A 22225-nucleotide genomic window follows, 5' to 3' on the forward strand; every position below is an offset into this window, starting at 1 on the left:
ATCAATACCCCGAGCCTTTGTGGCGTTTTCAGGGGGAGAGTGTAACAAAAGGTTGATTTCTGGGAGTTGAGAGAAATACCGGAAATACATACCAAGTGGGCTTTTCAAATTTACCAGTGTTCCACTGCCAAACAGATCAGATCAAATTTTACCTCCCGAGTTAAAGAGCAACTGGTCACCATTCTCCGGAAATAATCTTTCTTCTACCTAAGAGAAATGTTACATGTTCTGTATGACATCATAGAAGTTAACCTTCCCAAAAAAAACAAAACTTTCACTCAGTATATATTAAGCACTTATTATGGACCAAGCACTCTTTCAGGTGCTAGAATTATATAAAATAGCCCTTGACTTTGTTGTGCTGGGAGTCCCCCCAAGTTAACAAGTATAATTACCTGTATCGAATGGTGGTAGATGCTATAGAGAAGAACAAAGTAGAATAATTCAGGTCATAGTCTTTTACTCAATACTTTGGACTAGATATATTTTGGTATTTGGAATTTAGGACAATAACATGGTATATATAACACTAAGGATGTTAATAGATGGCATTGCAAGTAGCCTCATGTCTGTTTAGGTCAACTTTTGCCAGCAAACGAGCTAAGAAGGTTTTTTGTTTTGTTTCGCCACTAAAGGAAAAGAGTTAAATAAAAGTGTAACTTCGAAGTTGGCTTTGGTTGTTTTTAGGTTCAGAGCCAACATTTAATGCTCACTGTCAGATCCAGGCGCTGTTGTAGACTTACTTTAAACACACACACTTTTCTTCCCCTACCCACATCTCCTGTAATCCTCACCAGTTCTACATGTAGGTATCCGTCCTGTCTGTGGATAGGGGAACTGAAGCACAGGGAGGTTAAACAAGGGCCCAAGAACCCAGGCACACCCCCAAACATGGTACTGTCGGGTAGTGAGCGCTTGGGTTGAGGAGGGAGTCTGCTCATTACATAGGATGGTCAGGGAAGGCCTCACTGACAGTGATATTTAGGAAGGGAGGGTGCCATGTGGATGGATATAGCTGGGGGAAAGCATTCTGAGCAGAGAGGTAGAGGTAGGAATTTATACACTGCTATGGTCATTGCCTTTGAGTTAAACCAAAGTGGTGTTGCTGGAGTGAATGGGGTGGGAAGTGAAGTCAGAGCAGTACCGGGCCTCCAGACTACCTTTTACCTGCTTGAGAGGTAGAATTGGTGTTGTCTTGATGTCACCTGGGTTTCCTGAAACTTTTAGTCCTGGGTCTATGGAGGGAGTTCTATGTCCATATACTTACAATTTGAATTGATTAAAACAAATAAGGGCCCCTTAAAATATATATCTTTTGGGGCACCTGGGTGGCTCAGTCAGTTGGGTGTCCAGCTCTTGATTTCAGCTCAGGTCACCATGTCACAGTTGTGAGATCAAGCCCCGTGTCAGGCTCCACGTTGCACATGGGGTTTTAAGATCTCCCTCCCATCCTCACAAGCACGGGTTCTCATTCTCTCTCTCTCTCTCTCTCTTTCTCTCAAAAACAACAAAAAAATATCTTGTTAAAGGTGTTGTTCCATTAGGCTTTCTGGAATAAGACATGGTTTTAATGTAGTTGGATTTAGCTTATACTCAACGGGTTTCTCAACAGGGCACTGTTGGCATTTTGGTCAAGATCATTTTGTCATGTGACTTGTGTGTATTATAGGATATTTAATAATCTGGCCCTCCCATACCAAATGGCACATCATGGTGAAAGCAAAAAAAAAAAAAAACCTTCTGTATTTGTAAATATTCCCTAGATTCTCTCCGGTGGATGGTATTGTCTTTGAAAATAAACTCAGAACTTGATGAATAACTGATCTATGAGTGCTGCTTCCCTTTCATTTAATACATTTTCCTACTTGAGAGAGATGAGACATAGTTATACAGACAACCGTGGGTTCTTGTCCAAATGAAGTGATAATGTCTAGCAAATCTAACAGTCCATCAACAAAGTGGCAGATGGATTATGTTTTATGAATTGGATTTTAGCAAAAGATAAATACATCAAAAGCTACATAAATCTAAATTTTTTTTGCCATTTTTCTGCTTTGATGTATTATCAGTCCATATTAATGTTCATATTTGGGATGAATAATTCCTTCTTAAGTGCCACAAAATTAAAACAAGTTCACCCGAAAAAAAAGTAATAAAGATGGATGATAACCAATATGAATCTTGACTCTGACATGATAATGAAAATTTTTCTTAATCGAGATTCATACATCAAAGTATTGCCTTTCAAGGTGGTCACCCATTGACCCTAAGTACTTTTACCAAAACTACTGTCATTGTTCAGATTTTCCTGGCAGTCTTGAGAATTTCCTTCAAAGTGAATTTAAGGCACATTGTTTTTGGCCTCGTATTTCATAATTTCTGTTGATGTCTAATGAGCTACCAACAAACTTTATTATCCTGCAGTTCCTATGGGTCAGGAGTCTGGACACAATCTCTGCACTGGATCAAGGTGTGAACCAGGTTATGATCTCCTTGACGGCCTGGCATCCTCTTCCAAGCTTATAGGTTCTTGGCAGAATTCTGAGGGTCCTGCTTTCCTGGTGACAGTCCAGGGGGCATTCTTGGCTCCAGAGTGCTTCCTCTGGTGCCTATGCCATTGCTGTCTGCAATCGACAGGTCGCAGTACAGCTGTTTGCTTCTCTGAAGCCAGTAGGAGAATCTCAGTCCTTAGGAAGGACCTTCTTCCTCTCTCAAGGCTTTATCTGATAAAGTCAGGCTCACCCATTGTCCTCCCAAACTTTTTGGTAAACCCAACTTACTCTTAAGCTGATCACGGGAATGAAATCCCATCATATTCACAGTTTTGCTCATGCTCTAAGGGAGAGGTTTATACCAAATGTGACATCGGGAGCAAGAGCAGGAATTCTGGGGGCCATCTTCCAATCCTGCCTTCCATAGGTCTCATTGGTACTTATTACCCAGGTGAATCTCTCTGTACTATTCCCCAGCCTTGACTTGCAATAATTTCTTACTGTTCTCAAAATTGAGGTTTCTTTCTCATAGGCAAAACTACCATTGAACATACTCAAAAGACTGAACCTCAGCATCCAAAGACTATTTGAAAAATGAAATTCTATAATTATTTGGAGCCAAAAGAGACTGCTTTATTAGAGTGAGGGAGTAACCCTGCAGCATAATTGCTTTAGAGAACTACATTGACTTGGCTATGTAGAATTGTTCAAAGTATGTCTTATGAAAGATCAGTAGAATCCCAAAAGATCTAATTTCCTAGTCTAAAGGAAAAAAAAACAAAAAAACAAAACCTTACTACCTTATGAGTGAACTTCACTCATTGCATATAGTGTATTCATCATATCCCATTACCTGTCATTTCTCCACACATTTTGTAAGTAGAGGTTTCTTGGTCATGGGGACTTGGTTTTACTCAGATGACATTTCACAGAAACGGTGTCTACTGAAAATCCGGTATTGAAATCATAAAAACGCTTGGCTAGCCTTACTGTGGCTTTCGGCTTCCATTTATTCTTTTAAATATACGTGAATCTCAAAGTTTTAATAGCCTCTCTTTGATTATGTGTTCTCACTGATAGCCTTTTGCATAGATCCTGGGTTAGGTTTTAGTATATGGTTGCCACTGAGAATTCTAATATCTGCACTGAAACCATTTTTTTTTTCAACGTTTATTTATTTTTGGGACAGAGAGAGACAGAGCATGAACGGGGGAGGGGCAGAGAGAGAGAGGGAGACACAGAATCGGAAACAGGCTCCAGGCTCTGAGCCATCAGCCCAGAGCCCGACGCGGGGCTCGAACTCACGGACCGCGAGATCATGACCTGGCTGAAGTCGGACGCTTAACCGACTGCGCCACCCAGGCACCCCTGCACTGAAACCATTTTTAATGAAGTTTCTATTTGATTGAACTGGATACTTGAAAAGTTTTTGTCCTACTCTAAAAGAAAGTGAGTTTGTAGTTCTTATCTATACTTGTCCAGTTAAAAAAAACTCATCCTATTGGTAATTTTGTGTATTGTCTTATGTTTTCATACAGTGCCTGGTCTATAGTGACCCAGAAGTTTTTGAGAGGGTGGTAATCCCTATAATCAAACTGCTATTCATTTGCTCACTGATTCTCAGGTTCTAAGTTTTTCTTTTTGTACTATCTAGAATGGTTGTGCTTATCCTTAAGGTCTATTTCAGGTGTTCCCCTTTGAAAATTTTTCTAGATCAGCAGACATAATTCATTGTTTTCTATTGTGTTTTTATAGCACTTTTTTTTTTTTTTTAATTTCTCTTGAGAGAGCACGAGCATGAGCACCGGAGGGGCAGAGAAAATCCCAAGCAGGCTCTGCACTGTCAGCGTGGAGCCTGATGTGGGGCTCAAACTCATGAACTGTGAGATCATGATCTCAGCCAAAATCAAGAGTCAGACACCGAACCGCCTGAACCATCTGGATGCCCCTGTAGCACTTTTTGCTTGGTCTTTTTTACGTATTCCTTCTTGGTTCTTTGTGGGTTCCTTTGCCTTGATATATTATGAACTGTTTGAAGACAGCTGCCAGGTTTTACCTTCACATCCTCAGCATCTAACACTGTGCACAGCGTATTGTTAGTGACCTATATGTACTTGAATGAGAGCCCTTCACAAAATGTTGTTCACATAGGTGTATATATGCACATAACGAGAAAAGGGCAGGTGGAAAAAGTTTGTCTTCCCACTCCTGTTCCCCAGCCGTCCTGCTCCTCAGCCTCAAATCACTATTAGTGTCTTGGATTTAATAGCTTTTAACCCCATGAACCGTCAAACCTAGGTACCTCAGAGGATGGCTGATGTTACCCAGACAGCCAACCTACTCTTGAGGAAACAATACCGAGATGGAATCTAAAGATCCGCATTCCTATTTGGGACTGCCACTTACTAGCCTTGCCACTTAAATTTGGGGAATGCCATTTATAACCTGGGTTTTCTCTCACTTCAGGAATGTTGCAAAGATGATGATGGAAGATAGATGTGGAGGTTTCCTGTTATTCTATATGATTATACTGTATGTAACTGCTTGGTTTTTAGGGCCTGTGTTAACAACTCTGTGTTAGGTCGTTGTTCATAAGTTCCCTAAGGATTCAAGAAAACCATGTAAGGGACACCTGGGTGTCTTAGTTAAGTGTTCAACTCGATTTTTGGCTCAGGTCATGATCTCAATGTGAGTACAAGCCCATCGGCTCTGCACTGGCAGTGTGGAGCCTGCTTTTGGGATTCTTTCTCTCTGTCCCTTCCCTGCCCAAACTGTCTCTTTCTCAAAATAAATAAATAAATAAACTTAAAAAAAATTTTTTTTTGAAAAGAAAGCAGCTTTTCTGTTTGAAAGGATATGTGTGGAAGGATATGTGATTTAAAAACTTGTCCATAGTTAGAGCCTTTTCTAAGTTGAATATGTGATTAATTTACAAATTGTTGAAAATTATTCTATGAAATCAAAACCAGTACGTTCAGCCAGAAGTATATTATTCAAATAACCTTAAAACTAGCACTTTAGCTTGAACATATTAAAATGTTATGTTGGCTGGCAATTTTCTCTTTTGTCTGGTTGCTTTTATGTCAAGCTATTTATAGTTTTTGATCCTACCATGAAATCATCCCATGTTTGGGCAGCCTGTTCTTGAAATTACTGAGACATGATGACAAATCAGTGTTAAAATTTTACCATAGGACCAAGCAGGCAAGAAGACGAACTTGAGAAGCAGCCTTGGCTAAAAAGATAGTTCCTAGGAGTAATTGGCAAACCCGACGAGAACAATTATGAAAGCTGTGCATTGTGGGTGGGCAGAAAGCAATCGCAGTTACGGTTGCCTAGCAACCGACAGGCATTGCGGGATGGTTGGGGATAAGCAGAAATGTTGGTGCTGCCACTCTGGGGGGAAATGAGACAAGTGCTTAACTATAAAACCACCGTGACTTTTTGAGGAAACATAAGACATTGTACCCTGCTCTGATTTTCGGCATTGCCGTACTTCTCTAACGTCTATTCCTTTGGATCTGGAACAGTCTTTTTTCTTCCTTTGATTATTTTTTTTTTCCAGTGAGAATCAAATTGGGTCACACACAAAAAAATCTCTGCAGATGTCATTGGGTCGACTTGGTTGCCTGGCACTGTGGCTCCAAGATATTGGGGTTAGTTGCTATGCCTCATGTCCTTTATTAAAAATAATGGTATCAGTGTGAAAGCCTGTGGCTGACTTCCTTTACGCGTTAATGATGATTTGAGGTCATATCCCCACCCTTAACTTTCTTGGATTATGGTACAAGTAAACCAAAGACAGAGCATGCCCCTTTTCATGCTAACGGAAGCATGTCTGATGGAGCATTATCCCTGAGGAGGAAAAAGTGTGAGACCCCCCCGACCTAGGACCTTTAGATCCAGGTACAAGGGCACTGCTAGTCACGAAGTATCCCTGTGGCTTGAGAGGAGGACGTTCTATCTGGGCGTCCTTCACCGGGTTCTAGCCCCCAAAGGAAACCCATTATAAGTAATACCAGATACTTGTTTGGTGCTTACTATAAGCCGACCAAGTGGTTTTTGTTTCAGTTTTGTTCTTGTTTTAGATTGTTAAGTTAGTTTCAGGTGTACAACAGTTCAAGTTTAGACCTTGTGCTGTGTTCACCAAGTACTTTTTTATTCTAACTCCTCTAATCCTCTCAATTAGCTAGATAATAGTAACGTTCCCGTTTTAGAGGCGTGAAAACTAAAGCCTGAAGAGTTTGAATAACATGTCTGAAGTGTCCCAGTTGGTAAGGTGGTAGAATAGGATTCAAACCCAGATAGTCTAGCGGGACAATTTCTTGTCTGTGTCCGAGGCACTGCGCTAGGCTTTGGTTATGGATAGCGAGCCAGGCATGATCCCTGCCCACAAGGAACTCGTATTCTGGTTTGTGTAGTTCTGTTGTCCTTCTGCTTTGGGATCAGCGCTGCTGGCTAAGATGGTGGGGAGAACACACAGCTTAGAAACGGACTGCAGCCCCCTTTTCTTTAAGTACCTGCCAAGCCTTCCCTCTTCCCTGCTGACATCTTTTAGTGCTGTTGTACCAGGTCTTGCCCTGACTTCTCTTACCCTGCCCTTCAGAATGCTGGACCTTCCTACCCATTGCTTTGCCACAGCTTTCCCAACCTGTAAAGGTTTTAGTTTCTGCCATAGCAATCATTTGTGGCCCTTGCTGAGTGAGTGCAGAGAACTGTGGGCTGGCAGTGAGTGCCTGGTTGCTTTTTCTCAGCCTCTGTGTGTCCTGCCTCTTAGTTCGTTGACCAAGTGCTCACTGAGCCTTCATTTTGTGCCAGGCTTTGGTGGCGGATAGCAGCTAAAGCTTCAGTGCTTTTTGAAAACACTCCTTCAAACTGGCCATCCAATTCCCATTTACTGGTCAACCTCCAGGCAGCTGACAGATGTCTTGAGTACCTAATCCTCTAACTTCTCATCTAATCTGTTTATACCAAACTCAGCCATGTTGCATAGTCGTTAATGCCACCCACGGCGTCTGCCTTTGGGATGTTTCTGTTCCTGTTACGATTCACTGTGTGTGTGTGTATGTGTATGTATGTGTGTAAACAACATTTATTTTTTCACACTTATGGAGGGTAGAAGTTTGAAATCAGGGTGTCAGGATTGGTTTCTCCTGACTTACAGGTTATAGATGGCTGTCTGCTAAATCTGTGTGTATGTGGTCTCCACCGTTTCTGTGTCATGTCTTTAAGTTTTTATTCAAATTCCAGTGAACATACAGTGTAATGTTAGTTTCAGGTGTATAATATAGTGATTCAACACTTCCATAGAACACCTAGTGCTCATCACAAGTGCACTCCCCAGCGAATGGATGGAGCTAGTGAATTTTCTAAACTGGGTTTTATCTCATTTGGGGAATGTTGTGAAGATGATGGAAAATAGATGTGGAGGTTACTTATTACAGTATATTATCGTACTGTATGTAATGCACTTATTCTAAGTGAAACAAGTCAGAGAAAGACCAATACCATATGATTTCACTCACATACAGAGTGTAAGAAACAAAACAAACAAATGGGGAAAAAAAGAGGCAGGAGCGCCTGAGTGGCTAAGTCTGTTAGGCAGCCAACTCTTGGGTTCGGCTCAGGTCATGATGTCACAGTTACTGAGACTGAGCCCCATGTCAGGCTCTGGGCTGGCAGCATGGAGCCTGCTTGGGATTCTCTCTTCCTCTCCTGCCTCACCCCCACTTGTGCATGCACGCTCTCAAAATAAATTTAAACCAAGAAACAATTTTTTTTTCCTTTAAAAGAAACCGGTTCTTAACTGTAGAGAGCAAACTGATGGTTACCAGAGGAGAGGTGGGTGGGGGGATGGGTTAAACCATTGACCTCTTTTACTCCTCTTTTTTGCCATTTGCAAATACGTATTCAGTACTGCTTCCTGATGACTGTGCTGGGCCTGTGAGCCCGTAGGTGTCCCTCAGCTTGGTATGTCAGTAGCTAGATCTGCTGAGGTACTGAGAGCTTGATCAGTCCCTAGTGAGAGACAGGTAGGTGATGTGTGTGTGCGTGCAAGGGTTCCTGGGAATTTCTTACACTGTAGCGGTTAAATGCATCCAGGGTGTTACTAATAAGGTGCGGTGTCTTTCAGAGGAAAGAGATCTCTCCTGCATTAAATAACTAGATGCAGCTTCAGAAAGGGGTACTTGAGGTAGAAGAAATCCTGTTCTTGAGTCCTGAGACCAGATGTGCTGGGGGAGGTAGAGATCATCTGGGTTGGCATGAAGCCTTGGGTGGGAAGGACGAGAGAGAAGCCTGATGGTGGATGGGGCCAGGCTTGTGGATCTTGTGTGACAGGCAGAGGACTTCAGACTTTGTGGATAAGGATCACTGAATGTTTTTGAACAAGGGTGAGACAACCCACACTGTTAATGACAATATTGCTGGTAAAGCCTGTCGTTCAAGGCTTTATGATTGACACACTGTTCTCATCATAATGTTGTCATGTGCTCTGGGATCTAAATGGAGCAGATCTTATCCTAGCTATTTTATGGAAGTAGAAACAGGTACGAGAGTTGAGGCTGCTCATCTAGTAAATGGTTGAACTAGAAGTTGAACCCAGATCTTTAGTTTCTTCTAAGTCATGCTCTTTCCGGAATTAGTTTATGGGATGGGTTAAAGGCAATAAAGCATAGAGGCAGAAAAATGTGAGCAATTGATGTGGAATTCCAAACATGGTAAAGATGCCAGTGGAAAAGAAAAACTGAGGGGTCTTCACCCAGAGACCTAATTACAGAAACCTCTGAAAGACTCGGATCAGGTTGAGAGAGCAGGAGAAATTGGGTTGCCTGCAGGGTTGTGAGCATAGCTCTCTAGAAGAGAGAGACCCCATCAAGCTTTGTGGGGCTGGTCACTGACCCCAAGGAGGCTGCTCCTTAGGCCATCTCAGAAGGTGCTAGTACAAACCATCCATCTGCTCAGCAGCACCACTACTTTGTGCTGTTCTCTGGGAGACTCTGAAAAGGATGAGAAGGGTTCCCAGCAGGCCGCACTGCTGTGGGACCCGGGCAAACAAAGGCAAGGACCTGCCTACACAGACTTTGTTGGGACATGAGGGAGAGACTGCTCTTCAGAAACCTTTTGAAGGCCACTAGGGTAATTGAACAAAAAGTGACTGTACATTGGACTTGTAGTGTTACCTGTCTATAACAGTCTACTGTCTGCAACCACTGTTGTTTGCTTCAGCCCTCTGGGCTGTTTCCCTATGAGTAAAACCAGAGATGGGACTAAACCAGGGATTTTCACGCCATGTTCCTTGGAGCCCTAAGGATTCTGGAAACCCCTTTCAGAGCTCACTACCACAGAGGGTAGAGGGAGGGGAATGCAGGTAATTCCGGGTGCACCTAGAGACATTTGCCTTTTGTCTGCATTAAATGTGTCCTTTGGACAAAGGACTCTCCAGATTTTTCTTTTTTTAAAGATTGAAAAGCCATTATAATAATCTCCTGGGCCCAGTCTCCTATTTTACAGTTCTTCTTAATTACGAATAGTTTACAAACTTTACCTTTGTGTTTTCACAATTTACTAAGGACTTTCACCTAGATTACTTCATTCATTCCTCATTATTAACCAGGGAAGTGAACAAACAGCATTAAACCCATATCACAGATGAAAAGGTGGCATCCAAAGGACATAACCCCAAGGGGGTAACTGGATAAAACCAGAACTCAAATCTTACGAATCCGTTGCTCTTTTCAATTCTTTGTATTCGCTTTCCACCATAGGAGATGGACCAAAATAATGGAACATGTCTATAGAAAATGAAATAGTAAGCAGTTTTTGGTTATCATAGTGGTTACTGTGATAAACACACATTGAAACTCTTTGATAGGATGTTCCGAATACCAATTTTGACCTAGATTTGCAAAGCAACTTTTGATTCTTTTTGACAGTGTTTATTCTGGATACTGATGTGATGACTTCTAAAGCCCATGTAATTCCATTTGTGGGATCAAGGGTAGACGGATCCTTTTAAAGACCAAGTTGACAGCTGAGCTGAGCTATGCAGTGGAATGAAAGCTAGCTTTCTGAATTCAGCATGGATGTGGAAGCATTTGCTTGAGGACGTAATATGCCTGTGTGAGGAACAAAACGAGGTTGCGAATAGATTTCTCAAAGTACTCGGTGACTTGTCAGACTGTGACTTTATTTTTTTTTTTTAATTTTTTTTTTTCTTTTTTCAACGTTTATTTATTTTTGCGACAGAGAGAGACAGAGCATGAACGAGGGAGGGGCAGAGAGAGAGGGAGACACAGAATCGGAAACAGGCTCCAGGCTCTGAGCCATCAGCCCAGAGCCTGACACGGGGCTCGAACTCCCGGACCACGAGATCGTGACCTGGCTGAAGTCGGACGCTTAACCGACTGCGCCACCCAGGCGCCCCCAGACTGTGACTTTAAAGCCCACACCCAAGTATCAGGTCTCCTTTGGTGTCCTGCTCTTGCTTATCTGTGGGAAAACGTGGGTCATAATCACTTTTCATTTGTCTTTTCCTTGGGCGTTTCTTTGTTAATGCCCTGTATCTATATGACAACATATCAACCCCCAAGACAGTTGACCTTTTGTGTCCCACTTGGTACTTAATCTCACAAGATGGGTGGACATGTGCAGAATTGGTTTAGTTTTAACCACACCATTAAATTCCTGGTCACTCAGATGTACGTTAAAAATTGGGGAACGGGGCACCTGGGTGGCTCAGTTGGTAAAGCGACCGACTTCGGCTCAGGTCATGATCTCGCAGTTTGTGAGTTCAAGCCCCGTGTCAGGGCTCTGTGCTGATGGCTCAGAGCCTGGAACCTGCTTCAGATTCTGTGTCTCCCCCTCTTCTCTGCCCCCCCATGTTCATGCTCTGTGTGTCTCTGTCTCTCAATAAATAAACGTTAAAACAATTTTTTTTAATTGGGGAACATATCTATATCAAGGGGAACAAAATCCTCTTGATTTCTTTGACAGAATAAAATAGGAGCTTACTAGATTTCTGTCCTGGGACTGGGGCTAGGATTAAGAGATCAGTAAAGCAGTCCAGTGAAGAAACTTTAGACCTATCTGCAACTGAAATCTAGGATTTAGGAGTCCTGGATGGACCTGCCTTCCTCTTACCCACTACCCGACTCTGCCTTTGTGCTTAATTTTCAACAGACTTTTTTCTCTATTTTGTGATTTAGAAGTTTTAATTCTATGACCATAATGAATAAAATAGTCTTGATAATCTCTGTCTTCTAGGCCTTTGTATAGTCGTCTCTTTTCTTGAGTTAATTGGATGTTTCTTGCCTGTGTAACATCTGCAGGATTCAGTTGGGAGACATCTGTGGACTTCAGTAGCCACAGACAGCTTCTTGAAAGAGATGGGGTTTGTGGGGGAGGAAGGGGCTCAGCCACAGGAGTGGGTAGGGTGGTAGGCATCACAGACTAGGAAATGTTTTTGTAGATGTTGATGCAGTCATTAAATTCAGTTAAGAGTAGGGGAGTCAGGAAAAGGCATAATAGGAAATAAGATTGAAAAACCTAAATTTGGTCTGACTGAGGAGGGCCCTAAATGCCAGGCCATATATTTATGCTTAAGTAAAAAGGACACATCGATACTTGGAGAGCTCCTGGAGGAAGGTGTAGAATGAGAAACCAGGGAGCAGGCAATCCATCTGGATCCGGACTCTAGGGTGAAAGGGGCAGGACTAAGATCACTGGACATAGAGGATGTTACAAGAGTGAAATAGCTTGGTGACTTGCTGTACGTAGTTACTCTGGAGCAGAAAAGTCCGAAATGCATGAGACTTCTGAGCCTGACTGAATGAGACTATGGATAGAGGGGAATGCGGGAGAGGAGCTGGTTTTCAGAGGGGAAAGGGATGCTGATGGGTTCTGTTTTTGGAGTGTTGGGTTCGGGGTGACGATGTGACCTCCCAGTAGAGAAATGCAGCTTACGGATGGAGATGTCAGTTTAATTTTATGAGAGGTCAAAGCTGATGAAGTCTGGAAGTCATACTTGTCAACATAATGGGTTGCAGTTGGTGAGTGAGGAAAGTCCCCAAGGAAGAGAAGACAATAGAACGAGCCAAGAGCAGAGCATGAATTTAGAGGGTTCGTGGTAGGACGGGCACCAAATAAAAAGCTGAAGAGTCAAGTGGAGAGAAAGCCAAGGAAGAGAGATGGAAATGAGGTGGAGAAAACTATCCATCCTGCAGAGAAGTCTAAAGCAGTTTCTCAGTCATGTCCCTGTTGACTTTTGGGGCCAGATGACTTTTGTTACGGTGGTTGCTTTGTGCACTGTTGGATGTTACTCACTAGATGCTAGTAGCAGTCGACAGTTGTGATGACGGAAAATGGCTCCAGACCTTGCCAAATGTGCCCTTAGCAGCAACACTGCTCGTAGGTGAGAACTGCCGGTCTAGAAGAAGAATAAGGAGTACTATTCTAAGAAAAGAAAAGACTAAGAAAAGACCACTATTAAAGATACTGAGTGGAAGTCAGACTACAGAGACTTGAAGAGGGAGAAAGAGAAGAAAAGGAGACTAAGGATGAGGACAGTTCACCTAGTACATCAGAGAGGAGATAAAAAGCTGTGTTCTACCTACAGCAGACACTTGAGCTCCAAACTTGGCGATGGTTTTGTGTGGTAGAGTCAGCTCTTGTACCCTGTTCTCTTTTGATAGGTTGCCCTGGCTATTTGTTCTTACGTAGAAACTCAACAGTCTCATCTTGCTCTAGGGAAGTAAAGCAATAGATTTTTATTGGGATTAAATTGAAATTACAAATAATTTAGTCCCTTGTCTCTTCGTGTACGTAAATAGTTCGTTGCTTTTCAGAATTAACAGACTATCTTTTTTAAGTAGTTTAATGAAAAATTGAGCAGAAAGTACCCTTTATCATCTCCCTTTCCTCCATTGTTAACACAGTTGGATTGGTGTGAGACCTTTGTTACAGTTGATGAGCCACTATTGACACATCATTATTAACTAAATTCCAGAGTTTACATTAGGGTTCATTCTTGGTGCTGTACATTCTGTGGAGGTTAACAAAAGTGTGAGGAGAGGTATCCACCATTACATTATAGTGGGCTAGTCCACTGTCCAAAATTCCTCTGCACCTCACCTATTCATCTCTCCCTAACTACTTACTCTGTTGCCTCATGCTCTGGCAACTGCTGATCTTTTCACTCTGTGTAGTTTGCCTTTTCTAGAATGCCATCTAATGTTGGAATCACACAGGATATAGTCTTTTCAGATTGCTTCCTTTCACTTAACAATATGCATTTAAGGTTCCTTCATGACTTTGATAGCTAATTTCTTTTTAGTGCTGTATAAGAGTCCATTATCTGGATATGTATCACAACTTGCTGTCCATTCCTGCTGAAGGACATCTTGGTGGCTTCCAAGTTGTGGCAATTAAGACTAAAGCTACTATAAACACCCATGTGCAGGTTTTGTGTGGACATAAGCTTTCAACTCCTTTAAGTAAATATTAAGGAGCAGGATTGCCGGGTTGTATGGTGCAACTATGTTTAATTGGAAGAAACGGCTAAACTGTCTTCCAAAATGGCTCTATCAGTGTGCATAGTCACTGGCAAAACATGATAGTTCTTGTTGCCAATATTTGTTGTCAGTGTGTTTTTTGATTTTAGGCCATTCTAACAGGTGTGTATTGGTATTTACTTTTAGGTTGCAGTTTCCTAATGACAAATGATGTGGACCATCTTTTAAGCTTACTTGCCGTCTGTATATCTCTTAGCGAGGCATCTGTTCAGATCCTTTGCCAATTTTTAAATCAAGTTATTTCATCACACCCGGAATTCGCAAGAAATTTTTTTTTTTATTGAAGTGTAGTTGAAATACAATATTTTCAGGTGGACAAACTCAGTGATTCACCAGTTATATACATTGCAAGATGCTTACCATCAGTGTAGTTACCATCTGTTACCAAAGTTATTAAATACTATTGATTATATTCCTTATGCTGTACTTTGCATCCCCATGACTTACTTATAACTAGAAGTTTGTACTCTTAATCTTCTCACCTATTTTACCCAGCCCTTGACACCCCTCCCCTCTAGCCCCTCTGAATCTAGTTTTCTTTCCTGAACTATATCCTGAAGTTCATTAAAATCTTTCCACTGGTAATAAGCTCTGAGTTGTTTTTGTAAAACTACCTTTATTTTTGCCCTCATCTTTGATAATTTAACTGGATTTAAAATGCTAAGTTGACCGTTATATTCTCCCACTTTCTTTTTCTTTGGCTTTGAATTCATTTGTTGCTGTTGAGAAATTACTATGGAATTACTATTCCTTTATGGGACATCTGTCTTTTGCCTTTGCCTACTTTAAGATTTTTCTTTATCTTTGGGGTTCTGTATTTTACTACAACAGATCAATAGATGGGGTTTTCTTTTTACATAGTCTCAGCAGCGTTGGTTGTACTTTAGTCTAAAAATCTGGTTTTTCAATACTTCTCCAAGATTACTCGGAGCATAACTTACCTTTTTTTACTTTTGCAACTCTTACTAAATGCATGTTAAACCTTTCCAATCTTTAGCAATTTATTTTTCAGTGCTTTGCCTCTGGGTTGCTATCTACATAACATCTTTAAGATCTCTCTTCTAGTCCATTAATTTTGTTTGTAGCTGCAACTAGTGTGTTATTTTATGTATCAATTGAGTTTCTGATTTCAGTGGCTATCTTTTTCACTTTGGGACTTTGTAAAAATACAGTGTGCTTTGTGGTTTATAACTTAGAGTCAGGCTGCAGGGTTCACATTCGTGCTTCATCACCTACTACCTGTGAATCCATGGGCAAATTATTTAACTTTGATTTTTCTCCTCAGTTAAATTAGGATAATATTATAGATATACTATAAGTATAGACATCTAATAGTTTGGAATGAGAATTAATAAATTGAAAGATAAAAAACAGATGAAACGGTGGTATGTAGTATGTGCTGGGTATTAACTGCTGTTGTCACATTTGCATTTTTGTATCATTTTTTATTTTACTCAAATCATTTTAAATACATTTAACTTTAAATTTCCATCTAACCAATTACCTGAAGCTCTTGGAAATCTAATACTATTTTCTATTGGCTTTTGCTCATGATAAATTGAGATTATTTTCTTGTTGTTGTGAAACTTGGGGTTTTAAGTGTCTCTTCATTGAGACTTTAAGAATCTTCTGTGGTCTGTCTCTGCCCATCTTTTCAAGAGCCCGGAACCAATGTTTTTTAGTATTTTGACATGGGGTAAGACACATTCCTGGCACTCCAGTATTTAGAGATCAGGTAGAAGTGACCAGAGAGATTAGATTGAAGTAGAAAACCACAGTTTACCTTTGGAAACTCAAGGAAAAATGCTTCCTTTTTAAGGGAGGATTCTGGATGGGGTATGCAAGTTTCATGCTGCTAAGAGATCGAATAAGATGAGGTAAAAGAAATTTCCATTGGATTTGATTAATGTGGAGGATTTCTGTGACTTTGAATGATTGCAGTATAGTAGTATGGGGAGAAGCTTTATGAATGGGTATAATAGATTGAAGACTAAATGAAATTTTTTTTGTAATATGGCTAGTATAATAAGATGAGATATTTGAAGGCACAAAGATCATAAAGGAAGTAGAACTATCTTTATTTGTAGGTTGTAAATAAGGAGTTAAAAACCATCAAAAGCATCAAATAGCTAAAAATTAACAAAAGCTGTGGAAGACATCTACACTGAAAACTACATAAAACACTGTTGAAAGAATTTAGAGAGGCGTCTGGGAAGATGGCGGAGTAGGAGGACGCTGGGCTCACCGCGTCCTGCAGATCACTTAGATTCCACCCACACTTGCCTAAATAACCCAGAAAACCTCCAGAAGACTAGCAGAACGGAGTCTCCGGAGCCAAGCGCAGACGAGAGGCCCACGGAAGAGGGTAGGAAGGGCGGTGAGGCGGTGCGCACTCCACGGACTGGTGGGAGGGAGCCGAGGCGGAGGGGCGGCCCACTGGCCAAGCAGAGCCCCCGAGTCTGGCTGGCAAAAGCTGAGGGGCCGGACGGAGTATGTTCGGACAGCAAGTGGGACTTAACATCTGGAAGGTTATAAGTAAACAGCTCTACTCAGAGAGCGGGAGGGCTGGAGGACAATGGGAGGGAGAGTTGTTGAGCCTCGGCCGACAGAGCTCAGCTTGGCGGGGAACAAAGGCGCTCGCCAGCACCATCTCCCTCGCCCATCCCCCAGCCAAAATCCCAAAGGGAACCGGTTCCCCTCACGGAACTTGCTTGCACCGCGCAAACACCCAACGCTGTGCTTCTGCAGATCCATCCCTCTGGCGGGTCTGACTCCCTCCCAGTGCCGCAGGGCCCCTCCCGAAGCGGATCTCCAAAGGAAAAGCGAGCTGAGCCTTCCCCTCCCGCCCCTGTGCACCTTGCCAATCCACCCCAGCTAATACGCCAAATCCCCAGCACCACAAGCCTGGCAGTGTGCAAGTAGCCCAGACGGGCCAGGCCACCCCACAGTGAATCCTGTCCCTAGGAGAGGGGAAGAGAGGGCACACACCAGTCTGACTGTGGCCCCAGCGGTGGGCTGGGGGCAGACAGGTCTGACTGCAGCCCCACCCACCAACGCAAGTTATTCAAGACAGCACAGGGGAAGTGCCCTGCAGTTCCGCACCACTCCAGGGACTATCCAAAATGACGAAACGGAAGAATTCCCCTAAAAAAAACCTCCAGGAAATAACGACAGCTGATGAACTGATCAAAGATGATTTAAATAATATAACAGAAAGTGAATTTAGAATAATAGTCATAAAATTAATCCCTGGGCTTGAAAACAGTATAAAGGACAGCAGAGAATCTATTGCTACAGAGATCAAGGGACTAAGGAACAGCCAGGAGGAGCTAAAAAATGCTATTAACAAGCTGCAAAGTAAAATGGAGACGACTACAGCTTGGATTGAAGAGGCAGAGGAGAGAATAGGTGAACTAGAAGATAAAATTATGGAAAAAGCTGAGAAAAAGAGAGATTAAAAAAAATCCAGGAGTATGAGGGGAAAATTAAAGAACTAAGTGATGCACTAAAGAGAAATAATCTACGCATAATTGGTATTCCAGAGGAGGAAGAGAGAGGGAAAGGTGCTGAAGGTGTACTTGAAGAAATAATAGCTGAGAACTTCCCTGATCTGGGGAAGGAAAAAGGCATTGAAATCCAAGAGGCACAGAGAACTCCTTTCAGACGTAACTTGAATCGATCTTCTCCATGACTTATCATAGTGAAACTGGCAAAATACAAGGATAAAGAGAAAATTCTGAAAGCAGCAAGGGATAAACGTGCCCTAATATAAAGGGAGACCTATAAGACTCGTGACTGATCTCTCTACTGAAACTTGGCAGGCCAGAAAGGAATGGCAGGAAATCTTCAATGTGACGAACAGAAAAAATATGCAGCTGAGAATCCATTATCCAGCAAGTCTGTCATTTAGAATAGAAGGAGAGATAAAGGTCTTCCCAAACGAACAAAAACTGAAGGAATTTGTCACCACTAAACCAGCCCTACAAGAGATCCTAAGGGGGATCCTATGAGACAAAGTACCAGAGACATTGCTACAAGCATGAAACCTACAGACACCACAATGACTCTAAACCCATATCTTTCTGTAATAACACTGAGTGTAAGTGGACTAAATGCGCCAACCAAAAGACATAGGGTATCAGAATGGATAAAAAAACAAGACCCATCAGTTTGCTGTCTACAAGAGACTCATTTTAGACCTGAGGACACCTTCAGATTGAAAGTGAGGGGATGGAGAACTATTTATCATGCTACTGGAAGCCAAAAGAAAGCTGGAGTAGCCATACTTATATCAGACAAACTAGACTTTAAATTAAAGGCTGTAACAAGAGATAAAGAAGGGCATTATATAATAATTATGGGATCTATCCATCTAGAACTAACAATTATAAATGTCTATGCGCCGAATACAGGAGCCCCCAAATATATAAAACAATTACTCACAAACATAAGCAATCTTATTGACAAGAATGTGGTAATTACAGGGGACTTTAATACCCAACTTACAACAATGGATAGATAATATAGACACATGGTCAATAAAGAAACAAGGGCCCTGAATGATACATTGGATCAGATGGACTTGACAGATATAGTTAGAACTCTGCATGCCAAAGCAACAGAATATACTTTCTTCTTGAGTGCACATGGAACATTCTCCAAGATAGATCACATACTGGGTCACAAAACAGCCGTTCATAAGTATACAAGAATTCAGATCATACCATGCATACTTTCGGACCACAATGCTATGAAACTTGAAATCAACCACAGGAAAACGTCTGGAAACCTCCAAAAGCATGGAGGTTAAAGAACACCCTACTAAAGAATGAATGGGTCAACCAGGCAATTAGAGAAGAAATTAAAAAGTATATGGAAACAAATGAAAATGAAAATACAACAATCCAAATGCTTTGGGATGCAGCGATGGCAGTCCTGAGAGGAAAATACATTGCAATCCAGGCCTATCTCCAGAAACAAGAAAAATCCCAAATACAAAATCTAACAGCACACCTAAAGGAAATAGAAGCAGAGCAGCAAAGACACCCTAAACCCAGCAGAAGAAGAGAAATAATAAAGATCAGAGCAGAAATAAACAATATAGAATCTAAAAAAAACTGTAGAGGGGCGCCTGGGTGGCGCAGTCGGTTAAGCATCCGACTTCAGCCAGGTCACGATCTCACGGTCCGTGAGTTCGAGCCCCGCGTCAGGCTCTGGGCTGATGGCTCAGAGCCTGGAGCCTGTTTCCGATTCTGTGTCTCCCTCTCTCTCTGCCCCTCCCCCGTTCATGCTCTGTCTCTCTCTGTCCCAAAAATAAATAAACGTTGAAAAAAAAATCATTTAAAAAAACTGTAGAGCAGATCAATGAAACCAAGAGTTGGTTTTTTGAAAAAATAAACAAAATTGATAAACCTCTAGCCAGGCTTCTCAAAAAGAAAAGGGAGATGACCCAAATAGATAAAATCATGAATGAAAATGGAATTATTACAACCAATCCATTAGAGATACAAGCAGTTATCAGGGAATACTATGAAAAATTATATGCCAAGAAACTGGACAATCTGGAAGAAATGGACAAATTCCTAAACACCCACACACTTCCAAAACTCAATCAAGAGTAAATAGAAAGCTTGAACAGACCCATAACCAGCGAAGAAATTGAATCAGTTACCAAAAATCTCCCAACAAATAAGAGTCCAGGACCAGATGGCTTCCCTGGGGAATTCTACCAGACATTTAAAGCAGAGATAAAACCTATCCTTCTCAAGCTATTCCAAAAAATAGAAAGGGGAGGAAAACTTCCAGACTCATTCTATGAAGCCAGTATTACTTTGATTCCTAAACAAATTTTTACTGAGACAGAGACTCAGTAAAAAGAACTACAGGCCAATATCCCTGATGAATATGGATGCAAAAATTCTCAATAAGATACTAGCAAATCGAATTCAACAGCTTATAAAAAGAATTATTCACCATGATCAAGTGGGAATCATTCCTGGGATGCAGGGCTGGTTCAACATTCACAAATCAATCAACATGATACATCACATTAATAAAGAAAAGATAAGAACCATATGATCCTGTCAATGGATGCAGAAAAAGCATTTGACAAAATTCAGCATCATTTCTTAATAAAAACCCTCGAGAAAGTCAGGATAGAAGGAACATACTTAAACATCATAAAAGCCATCTATGAGCCACAGCTAATATCATCCTCAATGGGGAAAAACTGAGAGCTTTCCCCCTGAGATCAGGAACACGACAGGGATGCCCACTCTCACCGTTGTTGTTTAACATAGTGTTGGAAGTGCTAACGTCAGCCATCAGAGAACAAAAGGAAATCAAAGGCATCAAAATTGGCAAAGATGAAGTCAAGCTTTCCCTTTTTGCAGATGACATGATAATATACATGGAGAACCCGATAGACTCCACCAAAAGTCTGCTAGAACTGATACATGAATTCAGCGAAGTCGCAGGATACAAAATCAATGTACAGAAATCAGTTGCATACTTATACACGAATAATGAAGGAACAGAAAGACAAATAAAGAAACTGATCCCATTCACAATTGCACCAAGAAGCATAAAATACCTAGGAATAAATCTAACCAAAGATGTCCAAGATCTGTATGCTGAAAAGTATGGAAAGCTTATGAAGGAAATTGAAGAAGATATAAAGAAATGGAAAAACATTCTGTGCTCATGGGTTGGAAGAATAAATATTGTTAAAATGTCAATACTACTCAAAGCTATCTACACATTCAATGCAATCCCAATCAAAATTGCACCAGCATTCTTCTTGAAGCTAGAACAAACAATCCTAAAATTCATATGGAACCACAAAAGGCCCCGAATAGCCAAAGTAATTTTGAAGAAGACCAAAGCAGGAGGCATCACAATCCCAGACTTTAGCCTTTACTACAAAGCTATAATCATCAAGACAGCATGGTATTGGCACAAAAAACAGACACATAGACCAATGGAATAGAATACAAACCCCAGAACTAGACCCACAAAAGTATGGCCAACTCATCTTTGACAAAGCAGGAAAGAATATCCAATGGAAAAAAAACAGTCTCTTTAACAAATGGTGCTGGGAGAACTGGACAGCAACATACAGAAGAATGAAACTAGACCACTTTCTTACACCATTCACAAAAATAAACTCAAAATGGATAAAGGGCCTGGATGTGAGACAGGAAACCATCAAAACCTTAGAGGAGAAAGCAGGAAAAGACCTCTCTGACCTCAGCTGTAGCAATTTCTTACTTGACACATCCCCAAAGGCAAGGGAATTAAAAGCAAAAATGAACTGTTGGGACCTCATGAAGATAAAAAGCTTCTGCACAGCAAAGGAAGCAATCAACAAAACTAAAAGGCAACCAATGGAATGGGAAAAGATATTTGCAAATGACATATCAGACAAAGGGCTAGTATCCAAAATCTATAAAGAGCTCACCAAACTCCACACCCGAAAAACAATCCAGTGAAGAAATGGGCAGAAAACATGAATAGACACTTCTCTAAAGAAGACATCCGGATGGCCAACAGGCACATGAAAAGATGCTCAACATCACTCCTCATCAGGGAAATACAAATCAAAACTATACTCAGATATCACCTCACGCCAGTCAGAGTGGCCAAAATGAACAAATCAGGAGACTACAGATACTGGAGAGGATGTGGAGAAATGGGAACCCTCTTGCACTGTTGGTGGGAATGCAAACTGGTGCAGCCACTCTGGAAAATACTGTGGAGGTTCCTCAAAAAATTAAAAATAGACCTACCCTATGACCCAGCAGTAATACAGCAGGATACAGGAGTACTGATGCATAGGGGCACTTGTGCCCCAATGTTTATAGCAGCACTCTCAACAATAGCCAAATTGTGGAAGAAGCCTAAATGTCCATCAACTGATGAATGGATAAAGAAATTGTGGTTTATATACACAATGGAGTACTACATGGCAATGAGAAAGAATGAAATATGGCCCTTTGTAGCAACATGGATGGAACTGGAGAGTGTGATGCTAAGTGAAATAAGCCATACAGAGAAAGACAGATACCATATGTTTTCACTTTTATGTGGATCCTGAGAAACTTAACAGAAACCCATGGGGGAGGGGAAGGGGAAAAAAAAAATGAGGTTAGAGTGGGAGAGAGC

General features: G+C 41.4%; 1 protein-coding gene across 8 annotated transcripts in view; it reads left to right on the forward strand.

Annotated features, from left to right (window-relative positions):
- TDP1 (tyrosyl-DNA phosphodiesterase 1) overlaps positions 1–22225 on the forward strand; it is a 91766-nt gene that overhangs the window by 42049 nt on the left and 27492 nt on the right. Inside the window, exon 14 of one of the 8 annotated variants that reach the window (XM_040477984.1) lies at positions 14189–14647. The exons of the other annotated variants lie outside the window; for them this stretch is intronic. Within the exon in view, the coding sequence (XP_040333918.1) occupies positions 14189–14213 (25 nt within the window). The 3' untranslated portion in view covers positions 14214–14647. Of the gene's footprint in view, positions 1–14188; positions 14648–22225 lie in introns of those variants that run through there. 8 annotated transcript variants of the gene reach the window in all.

This window comes from Herpailurus yagouaroundi, unplaced genomic scaffold (assembly GCF_014898765.1).
Source record: "Herpailurus yagouaroundi ecotype Mexico unplaced genomic scaffold, PumYag 141, whole genome shotgun sequence".
Lineage (NCBI taxonomy): Eukaryota > Metazoa > Chordata > Mammalia > Carnivora > Felidae > Herpailurus > Herpailurus yagouaroundi.